At 42.4% G+C, this 23377-nt stretch overlaps 1 protein-coding gene across 1 annotated transcript; it reads right to left on the bottom strand.

The window, feature by feature from the left end:
- Window positions 1–5197: 5197 nt before the first annotated feature.
- Window positions 5198–13911, bottom strand: rgs9bp (regulator of G protein signaling 9 binding protein). Its single transcript, XM_020495868.2, has 3 exons — window positions 13436–13911; window positions 8785–9091; window positions 5198–8402 (listed from the first exon to the last, which is right to left on the bottom strand). Exons 1-3 carry the CDS (start codon window positions 13529–13531, stop codon window positions 8029–8031), a joined length of 777 nt encoding a protein of 258 aa, XP_020351457.1. The 5' UTR covers window positions 13532–13911; the 3' UTR covers window positions 5198–8028.
- Between the last annotated feature and the right edge of the window lie 9466 nt (window positions 13912–23377).

Raw genomic sequence — 23377 nt, 5'->3', positions numbered from 1 at the left:
ACAGATGGGTGCTACACATGTATGGTGAATGAAGCATAATTTAAGAGCTCTAAAGTGGAATGGTTCGATCATGATGTACAGTATACTGACCATTTCCATAAACTCTGTCTGATTTCCCAGAAGTCTCTTCTCATTCTCTGCTTTCTAAAAGTAAAATAAATTATCTATCAGAGACGAAAATCATTCATTCATAAACCACTTTAATTTCCATATGTACTAGAAAGCTAAGTGGTTGTTTCTTGGGTTTTAGGAATGTGTCTAGAAAAACTGATTGAAAGGTAAAGGGTGATATCGGCAAACAAATGCCATGGTCAAGGCTACGTCGGCCAGTGCAATGAGTGGAGCTTACTCAGGTGTCCAAAAGCTCATATCAGACCTAGCCTAATGCTTCTTATGTAGTTCTTTATTAGTTTTAGTTTAGAAAACAATCTTTCCCCAGAAGCGACCGTTTCAGGGATGGTAAAAACAGCTTGATTTCCGTAGCAACATCAGGGAAACTGGGCAGAAGGTGGTGCTTCACATCTTTAATTGAGCTTCTCATTCTCCTTCATTGCCGGTCTCAACACGTTACAGAAAGAGGATAACTATATAGGAAACTCTGGGGACAGGTTGTCTGGATACTGGACAGCTAATAAATTGGCAGATGCAAACCGATGATCATATTTAGAAAACAAACGTTCTTGAGGGCTTGAACAAAAAAAGCTGTTATTTTTCGTTCATACTGGTGAACCGGCGTTTGAGTTGTGTGGTTGTAGTAAGCTAGTGTTTTGAGGGTGGACTAACTCTATTATTTGGTATAAATAGAGTGGTTTTACAAACAGCAACTTTCTATCCAAGCTGGAAGAGAGCGGTAGGATGGCTCATGTCAGGAATGTGTACACTCAGTGGCCAGTTTATTAGGTACACCCATCTAGTCCCAGGTCCCCCCTTTGCCTCCAGAATAGCCTGAATTATTTGGGGCATGGATTCTACAAGGTGTGGCGTTCAAACGTTGCTCAATTGGTATCAAGGGACCTAATGTGTGACAGGAAAACATTCCACACACCATTACACCACTGCCACCAGCCTGACACCATGCAGGATGGAGACATTGATTCATGCTGCTTATGCAAAATCCGGACCAGGCAATGTTTTTTCACTCCTCAATTGTCCAGTGTTGGTGAGCGCATGCCCACTTCCACTTGATTTAGTTGATAGGAGTGGACGCCGGTGTGGTGACAAGGACCAACGAGAGGACCAACGAGGTGCGCGTTCTGAGATGCCATTCTCCACACCAATGTTGTTCTGCACCGTTGTTTGCCTGTTTGAGGCACGCCTGTCAGCTTGATCTCTCATAAATGAGCTATTTCCACCCACAGAACTGCCACTGACTGGAGGTTTTATGTTTGTCGCAGCATTCTGGGTAAACTCTAGACACTGTCGTGCGTGAAAAGCCCAGGAGATGAGACGATTCTGAGATACTGGAATTGGCCTACCTGGCACCGACGATCATATCGCTTTTGTAAAGACTGCAAGAGCCAGAATCAGTGTTACATTGTTGACAGCATGAGCTGATGCAGATTGTCAAAGTTATCTTCAGAAAGGAAATGTTAGGAGGTTGGAGCATTGGAGCACAACTGTAGTGAAACTTTATCTGTCCTCCCCAGTGGATGCTCCTCAGAGGAGGAAGGGGAGGACCATCCTCCTCTGTGAATGTAATAAAAATAAAAATAGTGAAGCATTTATAAAGTAATCCTTTTTTAGATAAAACTATACAAAATATATTCACGTCACCAAATAATTTATTAAAAAACATTGTTTTGCAATGAAGGTATACAGTAGCCTCAACAGCACTCTAGGGTAGCACCATGGTTCAGCCGGAGGACAGCTAGCTTCCGTCCTCCTCTGGGTACATTAACTTCAATACAAACATAGGAGGCTCATGGTTTTCACCCCCTTCCATAGACTTACACAGTAATTATGACAACTTTCGGAGGACATCTTCCAACCTATCGGAGCTCTTGCAGCATGAACTGACATGTTGTCCACCCAATCAAAGGATCAGAGAATGAATAACAGAAGGTTGGTGGCACCTTAATTGGGGAGAACGGGCTTGTGGTAATGACTGGAGTGGAATAGGTGGAATGGTATCAAATGCATCACACAGTTTGCAGGTGTTTGATGCCATTCCATTTGCTCAGTTCCAGCCATTATTATGAGCCGTTCTTCCCTCAGCAGCCTCCTGTGGAATGAATATAGCACTGAAAGCATAAGCTAGCTAGCACTGCAGTGCATAAAATGTGGTGAGTAGTTGACTCAAAGAGATAGAAAGACAACAGTTGAACAGTTTTGAACAAATTAGTGCATTCTTGAAGGAGGAGCAAGAGCGAGAGAGAGAGGGCTAGCTATATTTTGTCATTATTTTCACTTTCACTTACTCACCAAATCCAGACAGCTAGTGTAGCCAACTCAAACACTCGGCTCAAACACCCGGCTCACACCTGCCTATGACTATCAAACACAGGAACTCTTCCAAGTCAAGGTAAGCTTTGGGATTTACAAATTTATTTCCACCGGGGCCTGGCGGTGTAACTTCTAAATTGCTTACTGACTATACACTGTACTGCATGATTGTAGCGGGTTAACTAACGCGTCAGTTGACGACAATGCTTTGTTGACGACAATGTTACTTTATCTAATATGGTGACAATGATGTAGGCTGTGTGTAGCAGTTATTATATGAAGGTTTGGCTTGGAAAAGGTTTTTTTGCCTGGTCACAGACAGCTGATGTGTTCTGCGTTGAAGTCCACAAGCGAAGGAAAAAGGTGAGAGGATGACAAAGTGTAGATGCGAGAAGGAATACAACGAGCTGTTTGTATATGGCTATGAAAGTGAACTGTTTACGCGTGATCAGGGGTGTATTCATTATGCCGATTCTGTTGCAAACGTTACGAAACCTTGATTAACCTACCTGAATTTGTCCAATAGAAGTTCTCATTTGCAACTGTTGGACTAATGATTACGCCTTATATCAGCTAGATGCAGGCAAGAGCGTGCAAGGCGGTATTGAATGTGTCACTTTCTGTCCATGTGTCAACGTCTGTCACTTCAAATATTTATCTCGATCTGTGTGCACCTACATTGTAAACTTTGATTTATAGGCTAGGTGTCACGTTCTGACCTTTTATTTCCATTGTTTTGTCATTATTTAGTATGGTCAGGGCGTGAGTTGGGGTGGGCAGTCTATGTTTGTTTTTCTATGATTTGGGGATTTTCTATGTTTCGGACTAGTATGGTTCTCAATCAGAGGCAGGTGTCATTAGTTGTCTCTAATTGAGAATCATACTTAGGTAGCCTGGGTTTCACTGTGTGTTTGTTTCTGTGTCTGTTTTTTTCACCACACGGTACTGTTTTGGGTTTCGTTCATTCCACGTTTATTGTTTTTGTATTCAGTTGTTCATGTGTACTATTTCTTATTAAAAGAACCATGGACACTTACCACGCCACATATTGGTCCTCCGATCCTTTTCGCCTCTCCTCTTCGGAAGAAGAGGAGGAAATCCCTTACACTAGGTTGTAGCAACCTCATGATGGGTATAGGGATAATTTGAGTATCATGTAGTAGTCTAAACCTATCGATGTTACATTGAACTGGGTGAATGGAATATGAATGACAGTCATGCTGTAGTAGAAACAAGGCCATGCTAACAAATAATATAATCGTCTTCCCTCATAATAAACAACACCGACCGCCACTGGTCCCTGCATATTATTTTGTTTTCACCTAGTATGCCAATACTCTTCCAATTGGCTCATTGACCCCCCCCCCCCCCTCCTCTCCCCTGCAACTATTCCCCAGGTCGTTGCTGTAAATGAGAATGTGTTCTCAGTCAACTTACCTAGTACAATAAAAGTAAAATAAAATAAATACAAAATACTCAGTTTAAAGTACATTTGTTCAACTGCGAGTGAAATGCAAGTATTTGATTCAATGACATTGTCAAACCTGTCCTTTCAGTTTACTTCACTTTCACTTTAGTCAGAGATTATGGATATACTGACAAGGTACGTCTCTCCGCCCTAACAATGGGAGTCGTTATCCACAAAGAGGCACGGCGGGCCGTCTAGCTGCCGCCTATTCTTTCTTTGGATTGGTGAATACATCTAGTTATTGTAAAAAAATATATATATATATTTGATGAGGGTTGTAGATGTCGACCGCCTGTATTCAATGGAGCGAGATGCTATGCTACTAGCCTCATGCCATGAATATGCATAGCCATCTCGATACAACTCCAATATAAGGTGTTCTTTCTCAAAGTTGCCGGGATGTCACGCGTCCTACTTATATCAGTACACTCATAACAACTTAAGCGTTACAAAACTTGTATTTGATCAAATAAACCTCACATAGCAAATCAGCCATACATTTTTTTGTTGACCAAATTTGACACTTTTTCATTGACCTCCATACAAAAAAAAAACACCACCTGCTGGATGGAGTTGTGTCTCTCTCTTCCTCTTCCTCTCTGCTGTAGTGAGACTTCACTTGATCTCGCAGAGGTGGACAACTCCAGTCCTCGAGGCCTGATTGGTGTCACACTTTTTCTCCATCCCTAGCAAACACAGCTGATTAATCAAATTGCATTCTAAACTTAAGATCTTGGTTAGGTGATTATTGGAGTCAGGTGTGTTAGTTGGGCCTGTGGCAAAACTGTGACACCAATCAAGCCCCCGAATTTGACACGATAACATAACTAGGGTTGTCAGTTTGACTTTAAAGCGACAGTTTACTGTATTTTCTTACTACTGTAAAAGCTAGTCCTGATGTACCTGAATTTTTTCCCCTGTATTTGTTCAAATTAATATGTGTATTTTTGTATGTGAAGCAAATGCATATGGATGTTGCATATCTTATTTTACTCATATAAAAATAATTATTTTGAAGTGTGGTGTGACTGGCAAGAATGACTGGTGCCTTATGTATGATTTCTAAAGCAGGCCATATAGGGGTTATAAATGCTTCATTAAGCCTTAAAAGTTATATTCAATTTACAGCGGGACTAGACATATTGGTACAGGATGGACAGGCACCTCCTCAGAGCAGAACCCCTGACTTTTCTTCTCTCTGGGATTGATGACCAAAGCAGAACGATAACAAATGATCAGGATGGAAACAGCTGTTCTTGTAGGCCAATTGAGTCAACAATCAATAAATGGTATTTGCATTTTCTTTGGATTTTTATTAGAAATTCTATTGCAGAGTGGTCTTTGAGTAGATTTGACCATGCTGTTGTATACAGTATTTACAGTATGCTGCATTTCTTTAATGTCTAATGTCCCTGAAGGGTCAATAGTCTAGTCAGTGCACAATGCACATGTGTGATCAAGACTGAGGAAACTGATAGGAAAGTAATGTTGAGCTATTATTGCCACAGAACATGTATGAATTACACACCACTAATAAACTCAGCAAAAAAAGAAATGTCCCTTTTTCCGGATTCTTTCTTTCAAAGATAATTTGTAAAAATCCAAATAACTTCACAGATCTTCATCTTCATCCCAGTCGTTAAGACACTAACAGCTTACAGACGGTAGGCAATTAAGGTCACAGTTATGAAAACGTAGGACACTAAAGAGGCCTTTCTGCTGACTCTGAAAAACACCAAATGAAAGATGCCCAGGGCCCCTGCTCATCTGCATGAACGTGCCTTAGGCATGCTGCAAGGAGATGAAGATGTGGCCAGGGCATTTCATTGCAATGTCCGTACTGTGAGACGCCTAAGACAGCTCTACAGGAAGACAGGACGGACAGCTGATCATCCTCGCAGTGGCAGACCACGTGTAACAACACCTGCACCTGATCGGTACAGCCGAACATCACACCTGCGGGACAGGTACAGGATGGCAACCACAACTGCCTGAGTTACACCAGGAATGCACAATCCCTGCGTCAGTGCTCAGACTGTCCGCAATAGGCTGAGAGAGGCTGGACTGAGGGCTTGTAGGCCTGTTGTAAGGCAGGTGCCTTGGTGGAAGAGTGGGGTAACATCTCACAGCAAGAACTGTCAAATCTGGTGCAGTCCATGAGGAGGAGATGCACTGCAGAGATGCACTTAATGCAGCTGGTGGCCACACCAGATACTGACTGTTACTTTTCATGTTGACCCCCCCTTTGTTCAGGGACACATTATTCCATTTCTGTTAGTCATATGTCTGTGGAACTTGCTCAGTTATTGATGTCTCAGTAGTTGAATCTTGTTAAGTTCGTACAAATATTTACACATGTTAAGTTTGCTCAAAATAAACGCAGTTGACAGTGAGAGGATGTTTCTTTTTTTGCTGAGTTTACTAATAACAGTTGATGGGTATGAATAAACATGTACATATAATTTATTACATAAGCTATTACTATACTACTGCAGTTCATTAAAAGTTGTAATGCTCTGTTAATGAAATATAATATGGTATTCACAGTTTTTACACCACAGCTTGCTTGGGTGTTGACAAATTTAGCAGATTTCCATTTAATACAGAAGCTACACAAACCTTTGGTTTTACTTTTGTAATATGGAATTAAGAGACATTAGTTAATACCTTGACCTGTATCCTCAGGGCCGGATTACCGAACAGGGATGGGGACCACCTGGAGGTCGGAGGCCCCCCAGATAGCATATGATAGCAAAATGTGTAGAATAGCAGGAAATTATCTTAAAAACTGCAACATTTTCTCTCAGTCTCTTGGCAAAATGTGTAGAATAGCAGGAAATTAGCTTTAAACCAGCAACATTTTCTTTCAGCCTCATGGCATAATGTGAACAATAGCATTAGATGAGCTATAAAACAGCACATTTTTTTTTATCTCTGACCCATAGCAAATAGCATAGAATTGCAGGAAATTAACTTTAAAACTACAACATTTTATCTTGACAAAATATCTACAATAGCATTAGCTATACAACTGAAAATAATGTCAACACAAAAAATCAGGTCAGCGCCTCTGTGCCCCAAATGTGGTAGTCCGGCCCTGTGTATCCTTGGTAATATATGAAATTGTGCACAGGCCGTCCACTGTGTTTAGGAAACACATTCTCAGCTACTGTATGTCACTTACAATGTTTGTATTTTTCATGTGCCTTGAGTGGAAAAGTCTCCCTGTTTGCTTGCATTGCTGGTACAACTGCTAGCCTGAATCTGAAGCTGGGGACACAGCATCACATGTTCCATTTGATTTATTGTAGAAACCGTTCCAGACCCGGGTCAGGTTTATGGTATTTGGGTTACGGAGGACTCTGAAGACAGAATATAAACCGAATACTCCACAAGTACTACACATATTCCTGCAAAAATTACTGTATTGCGAAAGCCTGGATACAATATCAGTAATGCAGTAAGCTAACCTATTGGTTGAAGTGACATGGAAGCCACAATATTGAGAATATTCACATGAAATTCTTCATTAGAATGTAATATTCACAACAGGTCAGCAAACTGATATGCTCCCACACATTGCACTCATGTGCAAAGATCTTCATTGTAATCTGGCTGCACAAACACCTTCAGTGTCAATGACAACATGGACCTAAATGTGGTGGGTGTACTTTGTCAACCACTGTCAAGTTGTGTAAACAGATTATGTTCAATGCATTTCAATAAAAATTCATTAACCTTACTGTCATATACAGTAGTCAGCATACATTAGTAAAGAGCATAAATGGTTCAATTTCATTCCACTACAATCCATTAACATTAGCTAAACTACATTGCACAGGGCATCTAACTCTTTTTGAATCTGTTTTATATTGACTTTCTAACAGAAATGGGAGCGTCAAACTGTGTAACCTGGAGTGTATTCATTTTAAATGGGGCTCTTTATTCAAATAAAGAAATATGTAAAGTACCCCGCCCTTTCAACAACAACAGTTTCTTCCAACAACCATATTTTCGGATATCAATTGACATGAGGATGGAATTTATGGCAACATAAGGTCCTACTGCTTTTAGCGGCTCAACAAAACCTGGGTGAAATCCACTGGTGACAAGCCTCCTCATGAGAGATAGACCACGCAGACGGACAGCACGGCCATCACCACTGCCACGCTGCACAGCACCAGCACCATGAAAATCTGGCTGCGCTCGCAGCACTGCTGGCTTTGGGGACCTGCCTCCTCGTCCGTGGACAAGAGGCCCAGCGAGGCGCTGTCCGTGCTGGCCGGTTCGGCATACTGGGGCCCGCGGGCCTCCACCATCCAGCGCAGGACGTTGACCTTCTCCTCCATGTCCTCCAGCATGACATCCACATGGGCGATCTCCTCCTCCAGCTGGCTCTGCTCCAGATCCTCCAGGCTGGTGGGAACCTGGTCCTCGGCACGGGTCAGGTCTGCCAAGCTGAGGGCCCGCGCTGTCACCTCACTGGTTTCCCCTGGAAAGTGGGAGAAGAGACATGTGAGAAGAAGAGCTAGCCACGAATGTTAATACGGTTACCACAGCTTGTGGATGCCCAGACTAGGATCTAGACTATATGGATGTAGACTGTATGGATGTAGACTATACGGATGCTTTTTTTTCATTATTCCTCTCTAATCAGGGACTGATGTATACCTGAGACAATAGGTGGGTGCAAGTAATGATCAGGTAGAACAGAAAATCAGCAGTACTTCAGACCGCCGTAGGTTAAGATTTGAATACCCCTGCTATAGAGCTAAAGAGTCAGCGGCCAGTGGGTTTTTATTAACTGCAGTTTAGGATAGGTTTGTGTGGAAACAATACGACAAATTGCCCATCTGAGTGTGGCACTTGCTAACCTTGAATGCCAGTCTGCACTAAGGTGTTGTTATTGATCAGGGAGAAGTTGGAACCCATGTTGAAGACTTTGCACATGTCTGCGTGGAGGAGTTCCAGACTGGAGGTGAAGGCCACCCAGAGCAGTTCCATCTCCTGTCTCTCCCCCTGGGGCAGTGTCTTATCCCGTAGCCGTGCCGTGAGGTGGTGACGGCTGGCCACCGCTAACTTCTGGGCCTTCTCCCGCGTTAGCCGCAGCTCGTCACGCAGTTGCAAGCTGTCCGTGCACCCACCCACACACGAGGCCAGGTGGCGGTAACATGCCACCACCTGTTGGCCAATAGGGGAAAAATATTATTTACAGATCACTCAAGTAAAAACGAAACAATTCATACCGTAATATCATTTTCATACAATTACAAAGGTTTGACTGATTAGACACAATATACAGCATTTGTATTGTATTGTCTAAATCTGTGAGAATAGATGATGTGTGCTGGAAACAATTGTAGGACTGTAGGAGATAGAGAGACACAATGGGGGTGAATTGTTGTCTTTGCTTAGATCTGCTGATTTGATTTGATTTGACAATTTTAAATACATGAAAATGTTACCCCTTGCAACAGATACATATACCAAAATCTGTCGTCAAGGATATAAATACAATATCGTCTAAATCCATTGTGTCTGTAGGTCAGGTGACAAGCAATAGTCCTTCATGAAAAATGTGCTGTGTTTTGTAAACACCACTGGTCTGCAAATGTTCTTAGGTTAAATGTATGTATTTACAAACTGCATAATTTTGTGGTGTGGGTGAGATTACAAAAGACAGTGGTCGATTGTGTAAAAACGTATGAGGGTTTCAGTTTAAAACCAGAAACAAGATGCACTTTTTTTGTTGCCTTATTCTAATACTGTGTCACATATAAGTTGTCTGACGGACATGATGCTTAAGATCGGCATAGGTATGTAGCAGAAATGACTATTAAATACTGGTAAACAATTCACTTCAATTTTTATTTGATAATTCAAAATCACTCCCACTCCCTCTCTCTCCCTCCTTTAGATGAGGCCATGCCACATACATTTCTCCAACCTCATCCCTCAGCTTTAGAAGCTGGGCTGACATTGAGCTAAATCGAACATTCTGAACTGCGACTTTAAACAAATAAAGCCTGGAACTTGGTTTTTAATTTGTTGTGGTCCTCCACACAATGTTCCAGTAATTTGGCATATTTGAGAGGACTATGTCAACAACAATCATTGGTTCAGCAACTATTCTCTCTCAAACCTATGAAAGGAATGTAGCTAGTGGCCAAGCTACTTTCTATGAATACTGTCATTTCCCTTTTGGCCATCAGGAGGCGCAATGGCTCTACTATTTATGATAACCAAAGCCTGCTTGGGTGCGATGGTACTTAGAAAGTAACAACTATAGTTTGAGGTAATTATTAGTTACCTAATGTCTCTCTGAAAATCAGAATCCCCTAACTAGCTCTGAGTCAGACACCAGGTCAGACAAAATTCAACAAAGTATGACATTTTCATTGATTTGAATCATGCGAGTGGTTAGTAATAAGCATTCAGAGCTTAGCCTGACAGATTGGTTTACATGACAACTATGACTAATAATCTGATTGCCATAGATCTATTTTTGGATAAGCCTAAGGACCTTGTATAGGGGCTTTTCTAGTCATCATAGGAATCTGTAAGGTATAGCCAGATTGGAGATATTACAGGCAGTGAGTGAGTGCATGGGAGAGTTGCAGGTGTGCAGCAAAGGTCAACCTACTACTACACTGTGCATTTCTGACACAGTATCCTCTCCTCAATCACACACTGTCATATTCATTATCAGTATTAATATCTTGATATTTTCATTATATGCTACGATGCATTCGGAAAGTATTCAGATCCCTTGACTTTTTCCACATTTTGTTACGTTACAGTCTTATTTTAAAATTGATTAAATCGTTTTTTCCCTCATTAATCTACACACAATACCCCATAATGACAAAACAAAACCAGGTTTTTAGATATTTTTGCAAATGTATTCAAAATAAAAAACGGAAATATCACATTTACATAAGTATTCAGCCCCTATACTCAGTACTTTGTTGAAGCACCTTAGGCTTTAACAGCTTCAAGTCTTTTTGGGTATGACTCTACAAGCTTGGCACATTTGTATTTGGGGAGTTTCTCCCATTATTCTCTGCAGATCCCCTCAAGCTCTGTAAGATTGGATGGGGTGCGTCGCACAGGGTTCAAGTGCAGGCTCTGGCTGGACCACTCAAGGACATTCAAAAACTTGTCCCGAAGCCACTTCTGCGTTGTGTTGGTTGTGTGCTTAGGGTCGTTGTCCTGTTGGAAGGTGAACCTTCGCCCCAGTCTGAGGTCCTGAGCACTCTGGAGCAGCTTTTCATCAAGGATCTCTCTGTACTTTGCTCCGTTCATCTTTCCCTCGATCCTGACTAGTCTCCCAGTCCCTGCCGCTGAAAAAAAATCCCCACAGCATGATGCTGCCAACACCATGCGTCACCGTAGGAATGGTGCCAGGTTTCCTCCAGACATGACGCTTGGCATTAAGGCCAAAATGTTCAATTTTAGTTTCCTCAGACCAGAGAATCTTGTTTTATCATGGTCTGAGAGTCCTTTATGTGCCTTTTGGCAAACTCCAGCTCTATGAAGAGTCTTGGTGGTTCCAAACTTCTTCCATGCACTGTCACTGTGGGACCTTATATGCACTGTGGGACCTTATATAGACAGGTGTGTGCCTTTCCAAATAATGTCCAATCAATTGAATTTACCACAGGTTTACTCCAATCAAGTTGTGCAAACATCTCAAGGATGATCAATGGAAACAGGATGCACCTGAGCTCAATTTCGAGTCGCATAGCAAAGGGTCTGAATACTTATGTAAATAAGGTATTTCTGTTTTTTATTTTTAATACATTTGCAAAAATTCTGAAAGGTTGTTTTTGCTTTGTCATTATGGGGTATAAGTGTGGATTGATATAAAAAACAACAACAATTTAATCCATTTTAGAATAAGGCTGTAACATAGCAAAATGTGGAAAAAGGGAAGGGGTCTGAATACTTTCCAAATGCACTGACTTAAAGGCCCAGTGCAGTCAGAAATGTGATTTTCCAATTGTTTTATATATATTGCCATACTATTAGGTTGGAATAATACTGTGAAATTGTGAAAATGATGATAATGCCCTTTTAGTGTAAGAGCTGTTTGAATAGGCCGCCTGAAATTTCCGCCTGTTTTGGTGGGATGGAGCTTTGAACCTTCCATGGTGACATCACTATGCGTTAAATAGTTAATACCCACTGGACACAGACATCAATTCAACGTCTATTCCACGCTGGTTCAACGTAGTTTCATTGAAATTATGTGGAAGCAACCTTGATTCAACCAGTGTATGCCCACTAGATAGAAAGCAAGTTCCAAACCTCTCTGCCAATAACAGACCCAGACAGTCCTATTAAATGTCTTGCTTGAGCTATTTATGGGTGGCAGGGTAGCCTAGTGGTTAGAGTGTTGGACTAGTAACCGAAAGGTTGCAAGTTCGAATCCTCGAGCTCACAAGTTGATATAAGTTGACATGTTGATATAATTTTGTAGTCACAGTGCCATCCTGGCTGTCCTATTGTACTTCTTGTGTAAGGATGTCAGGCACTTACTACAATCTATGACCAAGACAAAAAAAACATGTGCTTTTACCCTTTGGGTAAAAAAGCACTTTCGCTGAAAATATGGCCTAATGGTTCAGTACATTACTAGGTCTACCATAACAGCAGCTTTGTAAGGAAGTAGTGCATGGGAGGATCAGTAACTAAGATTCCTTGTATTTATAGTAAAATAGATCAAATGAGAAGTTGAAGATTATTTAATGTTTATTTCATCCCATAAATTAGACCTTTCTGGAAAAAATTATATAGTTTAAGAATGTAATATGTTCAGTTATTATGAGAAAGGTAAGATGTCCTATGCCCTATGGATGGAAAATCTTAAGTGTATTTAGAACTCATTGGCCTGGTTTCAGCTCTTAACATAGCCACGTTAGGATGACAATAATCTGTGCTCAGTGAACTCAGGGTGTTATGTGATACAGGGATTGCATTAATACCTTATTATATTGATACCGACTAATACGGAATACTCACATAATGCATATTTGCATTGTTTACCATATGCTCAGTGTTCATTTGGAATATTACAGTAAATCATATGGCATATTCAGTCTTTCAATTTCAATTTAACAGAACTAGAATTTAATTTCAATCATTTTCACCTCTGACGAATTAACCTAAAGCAGATACAATACAAGTAACAGTTTAGGATAATATATTTCTGCATATTTAAGAACTATCTGCAATAAAATATTGGATATATATACACTATATACATAGCAGGCTAAGATATCGTGATCTCTCAATAAATATGAGCTCAACAGACCAAATCATTCAAATGATAGTACATGCATTAAAGCTTTGTTACACATGAACTTTTCCAGAAGTCTTAGTCTATCATTCTCATTTAATCACAAGATAACTGGACTGACTGACCCCTTTGTGAAAAGAATGGAGGACAGATTATTCGAATTGGTACTTTGTAGATAAAACCATAACTTGACAAAACCATAACTGCCAACCTGAGCATCTCACCTTTATGAGTGAGTCGATAAGAACCTTCCCCTCTTCCAGAGTCTTTGGTGAACTGGTAGTGCCATCGTCACCCACTTTGTTGTTGATGAGTGGCATGAGGGCTGCTGTTCGAGAGCTGCAGACCCTGTCACAGCAGGCGAGCACAAAGCCCACCCGTCCTTCAGTCCGCCGGTCACCCCTGCACTCACTTCCCAGCCAGACCCCTCATTCAACACTCTGCACCTGGGACAGTCAGAATCCCATGGCCATGCAGGCTACAAAGTCATGCACCATAATTCTTATTCCAAAACTTTGCAATGTCAAAACAGGCAAACATGAGGTCTTCCACTCTTACCTTCCACCTAATAATCCCCCCTCCAAAAGAAAAGTCAGGTGTAGAAGAAGTCAACAAGTACTACAAAATGTTGTGTACGTGATAGTGGTGTCTAAGTCCTTAGCAAGAGCAGTGATAATCCAGCGATTGACCCCTTTGGACTGATGCAGGCTTGGCCCCAGCAACTAATCTCATTATCCATCCCCCTAAGGCACGATGATGATGCTATTGTGCAGGAGATGCATGGGTGTCCTCCTCAGAGACATCCCTTTTCCTGACTTATGGGTGGTGGGGAGGTTGATGAGGGGAAAAGCTTTTTTGTGTCTCTTGGCTGTGGTCTACTCTCTACAGTACACGTGGTCTACAGCTGTCCTTACCTCTCCAGCATGATACAACCGTGTGGAACATTTTTACAAAGTGTTTTTACTAACTACTACACTGCTGTATACCTCTTTTGATTAATGTATGAATGAATGTACAGTGAGGGCAAGTGTGGACTGTTTTGATCAGATATTGGTCTGAATTGTACCATCATGCCTTCAACATGTGAAGACACGGTTTACTGTCACAAATACTGCGGGTTAAGTGTTTTGGTGACTTGGTATTGATACTGTGATACAGTGAATAGAGGAACTATACCATGATTTTGTTCACCGTGTTCTCACACTTCTGAAATCTGTTGCAAGCATAACATTTTGCGACTGAAAGGTCACACAACTTTAAGTTTGAAATGATTATTAAATAAACTGTCAATTTAAATTGAGTGTCTCTCCTCACCTTCCCACAAACACACCAGGCATGAAAACTGACTGATGTCCATGAATTGTACGTGTGTTGTTGTAATTCAGTTGTCAACATTGTGAGGTTACTCATGAAAATTACTGACTGTTTGTGTTATTGACACACTAATTCATTTCCACAATAGTAGCTTTCTTTCATAAGCAAATATAAAGACTGAGTAATGAGTGGAAGAAGCACTTAGTGTGGATTAGAACTTGAATGGAGAGCAGTACAGGGCACCATTGTCCAATCAGCTTCTTTTTTGGTGGTTTCCACCCAGGACTTTTACCATGTCATTCGAGGTTCACAGTGCATCACCTGTGAATGCCTGGACATAACTTTGTTGTAAAGATTGATTATTAAAAAAAAAAATACATCACATACCCACCCACACTCATTCATTACTTCTAAAGTTAAGTGTGTGTATAAAGAACTAATGACCGTGTGATTAAGAAGTACAAATAGGCAAAACGAATACTCACATGTGTGCCCAGAGTGTAAGCCTAGAATCCCAGTTGAATGTATGGCATAAAATGATGTATAATAATACGCTACACAAACAAATGATGCATGAATAAATAACTACATGAATTAGAGTAGAAAATAACTTGAACATATATTTTTTTACTTGATTGGAACTGTCAGGCTACGTACAGTATGTTAAGGTCTCTAGAGCCACCTGCTGGTTTAAACAAGTGATAGACCTACATTTTGTGACAAAATGCATTTGCAACATTGCAGCGGCCTATCTACTGCTAACACAGGAGGCTGCTGAGGAGAGAATGGCTCATAATAATGACCGGAAACTATGTGTTTGATTTCTGCTGCAGCCATTACCACGAACACCCCTATATTGTAACAACAAACTATTACATTGACAAATCATGGATGCACCAACACTAAACAGTCAGCATGAAATCAGTATATTATTAAGCAATGTATGCATGCAGTGGCAATATTAGCATGTCAATCTTGGTGGGGCAAAAAAAATGTTTTAGATGGATGCCAGCAAAGCCACTACATAACAGAACACTAAACAACATGAATTGCACTATAAGAGTGACAAACGGTGCCCACAAACTGTTAGGCCAATTTTTCTCTCCATGTCCCTGGATTTCGACTGCTCTCTGGACATTCATACCCGGATCTCACAGCTAGCTAGCTGCTATCCGTGTGACTATCGGCCTTCGTCGATTCCGGAGCAAACATCAATTATTCCGGAGCTAGCAAGCTCCGTCAATCACTCCTGAGTTCCATCAATCACACCTGGGCTGCAGTCACCTATCCGGACCCGTTTTACTGCCTTCGCGGAGCCCCACCGGGCCTTCACAACTGGACTGCCGACGTTATCTACCTGAAGGAGTTATTCGGCTGGCTCCTCCGTCGCGACGTTACCTGAACGCCCATCTGCGGCCTGCTAACCGTTAGCTGTCTTACCGGCTGCTATCTGAATAGACAATCGGACAATTTTTTTATTATTTTTTATTATTATTATTATGTTTTCTTCTTGGGCCTCTATAACTATATCTATTGTTTTTATTTTTGTTGTTGTTGTGTGATTTGGATTAATCCCCTCTACCACACGGAACTCCACTAATCTACTGACGGAACGCAAGAGGTGGCTAACAACAGACCTCCATCCTATGCTAGCTTGCTACCGATGCCCTGGCTAGCTGTCTAAATCACCAACCAACCTCTCCACTCACCGGACCCTTTTGATCACTCGACTAAGCATGCCTCTCCTTAATGTCAATATGTCTTGTCCATTGCTGTTCTGGTTAGTGTTTATTGGCTTATTTCACTGTAGAGCCTCTAGTCCTGCTCACTATACCTTATCCAACCTATTAGTTCCACCACCCACACATGCAATGACATCTCCTGGTTTCAACGATGTTTCTAGAGACAATATCTCTCTCTTCATCACTCAATACCTAGGTTTACCTCCACTGTATTCACATCCTACCATACATTTGTCTGTACATTATACCTTGATGCTATTTTATCGCCCCCAGAAACCTCCTTTTACTCTCTGTTCCAGACGTTCTAGACGACCAATTCTCATAGCTTTTAGCCGTACCCTTATTCTACTCCTCCTATGTTCCTCTGGCGATGTAGAGGTGAATCCAGGCCCTGCAGTGCCTAGCTCCACTCCTATTCCCCAGGCGCTCTCTTTTGACGACTTCTGTAACCGTAATAGCCTTGGTTTCATGCATGTTAACATTAGAAGCCTCCTCCCTAAGTTTGTTCTATTCACTGCTTTAGCACACTCTGCCAACCCGGATGTTCTAGCTGTGTCTGAATCCTGGCTTAGGAAGACCACCAAAAATTCAGACATTTTAATTCCAAACTACAACATTTTCAGACAAGATAGAACTGCCAAAGGGGGCGGTGTTGCAATCTACTGCAAAGATAGCCTGCAGAGTTCTGTCCTACTATCCAGGTCTGTACCCAAACAATTTGAACTTCTACTTTTAAAAATCCACCTCTCTAAAAACAAGTCTCTCACCGTTGCCGCCTGCTATAGACCACCCTCTGCCCCCAGCTGTGCTCTGGACACCATATGTGAACTGATTGCCCCCCATCTATCTTCAGAGTTCGTGCTGCTAGGCGACCTAAACTGGAACATGCTTAACACCCCAGCCATCCTACAATCTAAACTTGATGCCCTCAATCTCACACAAATTATCAATGAACCTACCAGGTACCTCCCCAAAGCCTTAAACACGGGCACCCTCATAGATATCATCCTAACCAACTTCCCCTCTAAATACACCTCTGCTGTCTTCAACCAAGATCTCAGCGATCACTGCCTCATTGCCTGCATCCGTAATGGGTCAGCGGTCAAACGACCTCCACTCATCACTGTAAAACGCTCCCTGAAACACTTCTGCGAGCAGGCCTTTCTAATCGACCTGGCCGGGGTATCCTGGAAGGATATTGATCTCATCCCGTCAGTAGAGGATGCCTGGATATTTTTTTTAAATGCCTTCCTAACCATCTTAAATAAACATGCCCCATTCAAGAAATTTAGAACCAGGAACAGATATAGCCCTTGGTTCTCCCCAGACCTGACTGCCCTTAACCAACACAAAAACATCCTATGGCGTTCTGCATTAGCATCGAACAGCCCCCGTGATATGCAGCTGTTCAGGGAAGCTAGAAACCATTATACACAGGCAGTTAGAAAAGCCAAGGCTAGCTTTTTCAAGCAGAAATTTGCTTCCTGCAACACTAACTAAAAAAAATTCTGGGACACAGTAAAGTCCATGGAAAATAAGAACACCTCCTCCCAGCTGCCCACTGCACTGAAGATAGGAAACACTGTCACCACTGATAAATCCACCATAATTGAGAATTTCAATAAGCATTTTTCTACGGCTGGCCATGCTTTCCACCTGGCTACTCCTACCCCGGACAACAGCACTGCACCCCCAACAGCAACTCGCCCAAGCCTTCCCCATTTCTCCTTCTCCCAAATCCATTCAGCTGATGTTCTGAAAGAGCTGCAAAATCTGGACCCCTACAAATCAGCCGGGCTAGACAATCTGGACCCTTTCTTTCTAAAATTATCTGCCGAAATTGTTGCCACCCCTATAACTAGCCTGTTCAACCTCTCTTTCGTGTCGTCTGAGATTCCCAAAGATTGGAAAGCAGCTGCGGTCATCCCCCTCTTCAAAGGGGGGGACACTCTTGACCCAAACTGCTACAGACCTATATCTATCCTACCGTGCCTTTCTAAGGTCTTCGAAAGCCAAGTCAACAAACAGATTACCGACCATTTCGAATCTCACCATACCTTCTCTGCTATGCAATCTGGTTTCAGAGCTGGTCATGGGTGCACCTCAGCCACGCTCAAGGTCCTAAACGATATCTTAACCGCCATCGATAAGAAACATTACTGTGCAGCCGTATTCATTGATCTGGCCAAGGCTTTCGACTCTGTCAATCACCATATCCTCATCGGCAGACTCGACAGCCTTGGTTTCTCAAATGATTGCCTCGCCTGGTTCACCAACTACTTCTCTGATAGAGTTCAGTGTGTCAAATCGGAGGGTCTGCTGTCCGGACCTCTGGCAGTCTCTATGGGGGTGCCACAGGGTTCAATTCTTGGACCGACTCTCTTCTCTGTATACATCAATGAGGTCGCTCTTGCTGCTGGTGAGTCCCTGATCCACCTCTACGCAGACGACACCATTCTGTATACTTCCGGCCCTTCTTTGGACACTGTGTTAACAACCCTCCAGGCATGCTTCAATGCCATACAACTCTCCTTCCGTGGCCTCCAATTGCTCTTAAATACAAGTAAAACTAAATGCATGCTCTTCAACCGATCGCTACCTGCACCTACCCGCCTGTCCAACATCACTACTCTGGACGGCTCTGACTTAGAATACGTGGACAACTACAAATACTTAGGTGTCTGGTTAGACTGTAAACTCTCCTTCCAGACCCATATCAAACATCTCCAATCCAAAGTTAAATCTAGAATTGGCTTCCTATTTCGCAACAAAGCATCCTTCACTCATGCTGCCAAACATACCCTTGTAAAACTGACCATCCTACCAATCCTCGACTTTGGCGATGTCATTTACAAAATAGCCTCCAATACCCTACTCAACAAATTGGATGCAGTCTATCACAGTGCAATCCGTTTTATCACCAAAGCCCCATATACTACCCACCATTGCGACCTGTACGCTCTCGTTGGCTGGCCCTCGCTTCATACTCGTCGCCAAACCCACTGGCTCCATGTCATCTACAAGACCCTGCTAGGTAAAGTCCCCCCTTATCTCAGCTCGCTGGTCACCATAGCATCTCCCACCTGTAGCACACGCTCCAGCAGGTATATCTCTCTAGTCACCCCCAAAACCAATTCTTTCTTTGGCCGCCTCTCCTTCCAGTTCTCTGCTGCCAATGACTGGAACGAACTACAAAAATCTCTGAAACTGGAAACACTTATCTCCCTCACTAGCTTTAAGCACCAACTGTCAGAGCAGCTCACAGATTACTGCACCTGTACATAGCCCACCTATAATTTAGCCCAAACAACTACCTCTTTCCCAACTGTATTTAATTAATTAATTTATTTATTTATTTTGCTCCTTTGCACCCCATTATTTTTATTTATACTTTGCACATTCTTCCATTGCAAAACTACCATTCCAGTGTTTTACTTGCTATATTGTATTTACTTTGCCATCATGGCCTTTTTTTGCCTTTACCTCCCTTCTCACCTCATTTGCTCACATTGTATATAGACTTGTTTATACTGTATTATTGACTGTATGTCTGTTTTACTCCATGTGTAACTCTGTGTCGTTTTATCTGTCGAACTGCTTTGCTTTATCTTGGCCAGGTCGCAATTGTAAATGAGAACTTGTTCTCAACTTGCCTACCTGGTTAAATAAAGGTAAAATAAATATACATATGAGATGAGTAATGTAGGGTATGTACACATTATATTAAGTGGCATTGTTTAAAGTGGCTAGTGATAAATTTTTACATACATTTTTACATTATTAAAGTGGCTGGAGTTGAGTCAGTATGTTGGCAGCAGCCACTCAATGTTAGTGGTGGCTGTTTAACAGTCTGATGGCCTTGAGATAGAACCTGTTTTTCAGTCTCTCGGTCCCTGCTTTGATGCACCTGTACTGACCTTGCCTTCTGGATGATAGCGGGGTGAACAGGCAGTGGCTCGGGTGGTTGTTGTCCTTGATGATTTTTATGGCCTTCCTGTGACATCGGGTGGTGTAGGTGTCCTGGAGGGCAGGTAGTTTGCCCCCGGTGATGCGTTGTGCAGACCTCACTACCCTCTGGAGAGCCTTACGGTTGTGGGCGGAGCAGTTGCCGTACCAGGCGGTGATACAGCCCGACAGGATGCTCTCGATTGTGCATCTGTAAAAGTTTGTGAGTGCTTTTGGTGACAAGCTGAATTTCTTCAGCCTCCTGAGGTTGAAGAGGCGCTGCTGCGCCTTCTTCAAATCAAATCAAATCAAATCACATTTTATTTGTCACATACACATGGTTAGCAGATGTTAATGCGAGTGTAGCGAAATGCTTGTGCTTCTAGTTCCGACAATGCAGTAATAACGAACAAGTAATCTAACTAACAATTCCAAAAAACGACTGTCTTATACACAGTGTAAGGGGATAAAGAATATGTACATAAGGATATATGAATGAGTGATGGTACAGAGCAGCATAGGCAAGATACAGTAGATGATACCGAGTACAGTATATACATATGAGATGAGTATGTAAACAAAGTGGCATAGTTAAAGTGGCTAGTGATACATGTATTACATAAGGATGCAGTCGATTATATAGAGTACAGTATATACGTATGCATATGAGATGAATAATGTAGGGTAAGTAACATTATATAAGGTAGCATTGTTTAAAGTGGCTAGTGATATATTTACATAATTTCCCATCAATTCCCATTATTAAAGTGGCTGGAGTTGAGTCAGTGTCATTGACAGTGTGTTGGCAGCAGACACTCAATGTTAGTGGTGGCTGTTTAACAGTCTGATGGCCTTGAGATAGAAGCTGTTTTTCAGTCTCTCGGTCCCAGCTTTGATGCACCTGTACTGACCTCGCCTTCTGGATGACAGCGGGGTGAACAGGCAGTGGCTCGGGTGGTTGATGTCCTTGATGATCTTTATGGCCTTCCTGTTGCATCGGGTGGTGTAGGTGTCCTGGAGGGCAGGTAGTTTGCCCCCGGTGATGCGTTGTGCAGACCTCACTACCCTCTGGAGAGCCTTACGGTTGAGGGCGGTGCAGTTGCCGTACCAGGCGGTGATACAGCCCGCCAGGATGCTCTCGATTGTGCATCTGTAGAAGTTTGTGAGTGCTTTTGGTGACAAGCCGAATTTCTTCAGCCTCCTGAGGTTGAAGAGGCGCTGCTGCGCCTTCTTCACAATGCTGTCTGTGTGAGTGGACCAATTCAGTTTGTCTGTGATGTGTATGCCGAGGAACTTAAAACTTGCTACCCTCTCCACTACTGTTCCATCGATGTGGATGGGGGGGTGTTCCCTCTGCTGTTTCCTGAAGTCCACAATCATCTCCTTAGTTTTGTTGACGTTGAGTGTGAGGTTATTTTCCTGACACCACACTCCGAGGGCCCTCACCTCCTCCCTGTAGGCCGTCTCGTCGTTGTTGGTAATCAAGCCTACCAATGCAGTGTCTTCTGCAAACATGATGATTGAGTTGGAGGCGTGCATGGCCACGCAGTCGTGGGTGAACAAGGAGTACAGGAGAGGGCTCAGAACGCATCCTTGTGGGGCCCCAGTGTTGAGGATCAGCGGGGTGGAGATGTTGTTATCTACCCTCACCACCTGGGGGTGGCCCGTCAGGAAGTCCAGTACCCAGTTGCACAGGGCGGGGTCGAGACCCAGGGTCTCGAGCTTGATGACGAGTTTGGAGGGTACTATGGTGTTAAATGCTGAGCTGTAGTTGATGAACAGCATTCTCACATAGGTATTCCTCTTGTCCAGATTGGTTAGGGCAGTGCGCAGTGTGGTTGAGATTGCGTCATCTGTGGACCTATTGGGGCGGTAAGCAAATTGGAGTGGGTCTAGGGTGTCAGGTAGGGTGGAGGTGATATGGTCCTTGACTAGTCTCTCAAAGCACTTCATGATGACGGAAGTGAGTGCTACGGGGCGGTAGTCGTTTAGCTCAGTTACCTTAGCTTTCTTGGGAACAGGAACAATGGTGGCCCTCTTGAAGCATGTGGGAACAGCAGACTGGGATAAGGCTTGATTGAATATGTCCGTAAACACACCAGCCAGCTGGTCTGCGCATGCTCTGAGGACGCGGCTGGGGATGCCGTCTGGGCCTGCAGCCTTGCGAGGGTTAACACGTTTAAATGTTTTACTCACTTTGGCTGCAGTGAAGGAGAGTCCACAGGTTTTGGTAGCGGGCCGTGTCAGTGGCACTGTATTGTCCTCAAAACGAGCAAAGAAGTTGTTTAGTCTGTCTGGGAGCAAGACATCCTTGTCCGCGACGGGGCTGGTTTTCTTTTAGTAATCCGTGATTGACTGTAGACCCTGCCACATACCTCTTGTGTCTGAGCCGTTGAATTGCGACTCTACTTTATCTCTATACTGACGCTTAGCTTGTTTGATTGTCTTGCGGAGGGAATAGCTACACTGTTTGTATTCGGTCATGTTTCCGGTCACCTTGCCCTGGTTAAATGCAGTGGTTCAAGCTTTCAGTTTCGCGCGAATGCTGCCATCAATCCACGGTTTCTGGTTTGGGAATGGTTTTTTTTCTTTCTTCAATTTAAAGTTTTATTAAGTTTTCTTGTTTTTCAATCAACCAACAAAACACATTCCACATTCACAGATGTGACAGGCTTTAAAAACACATTCCACATTCACAGATGTGACAGGCTTTAAAAACACATTCCACATTCACAGATGTGACAGGCTTTAAAAACACATTCCACATTCACAGATGTGACAGGCTTTAAAAAAATATATATAAAAAAATAATAATAATATATTTAAAATAAATAAATAATAATAATAAATAATAGTTAAACAAAAAAAGTATATATATATATACATACATACACATATACACACACATACACAGACACGTATCCTACATTCATGCACATATACATACACACAAAGAACAATTAAAAAATAAACATATATTATAATTTGCAGCAGCACTATCAAGGTTCTTATTAGCTATTTCTAGCCTTCGCTGAGACGACGAGCGAATAATTCGTTTTTAGATTTTACAGCACCTTACACAACATGTATCTGCTCATTTCCCTAATCTCCCCATTCACTCTGTCCAATTTGAAATATAGTTGAGTAGTGGAGACCAGAGTCTAT

This window comes from Oncorhynchus kisutch, linkage group LG11, assembly GCF_002021735.2.
Source record: "Oncorhynchus kisutch isolate 150728-3 linkage group LG11, Okis_V2, whole genome shotgun sequence".
Classification (NCBI taxonomy): domain Eukaryota; kingdom Metazoa; phylum Chordata; class Actinopteri; order Salmoniformes; family Salmonidae; genus Oncorhynchus; species Oncorhynchus kisutch.
The sequence above is the reverse complement of the archived record's forward strand: the minus strand, read 5'-3'. Positions and strand labels throughout refer to the sequence as shown.

Coding starts and splice junctions, on each gene's coding strand:
- rgs9bp (XM_020495868.2), bottom strand. CDS start 13,531: ATGCCACTCATCAACAACAAAGTGGGTGACGATGGCACTACCAGTTCA. Junction 9,092..13,435: donor TTATCGACTCACTCATAAAG/GTGAGATGCTCA, acceptor ATTGGCCAACAG/GTGGTGGCATGTTACCGCCA. Junction 8,403..8,784: donor AGTGCAGACTGGCATTCAAG/GTTAGCAAGTGC, acceptor CCCACTTTCCAG/GGGAAACCAGTGAGGTGACA.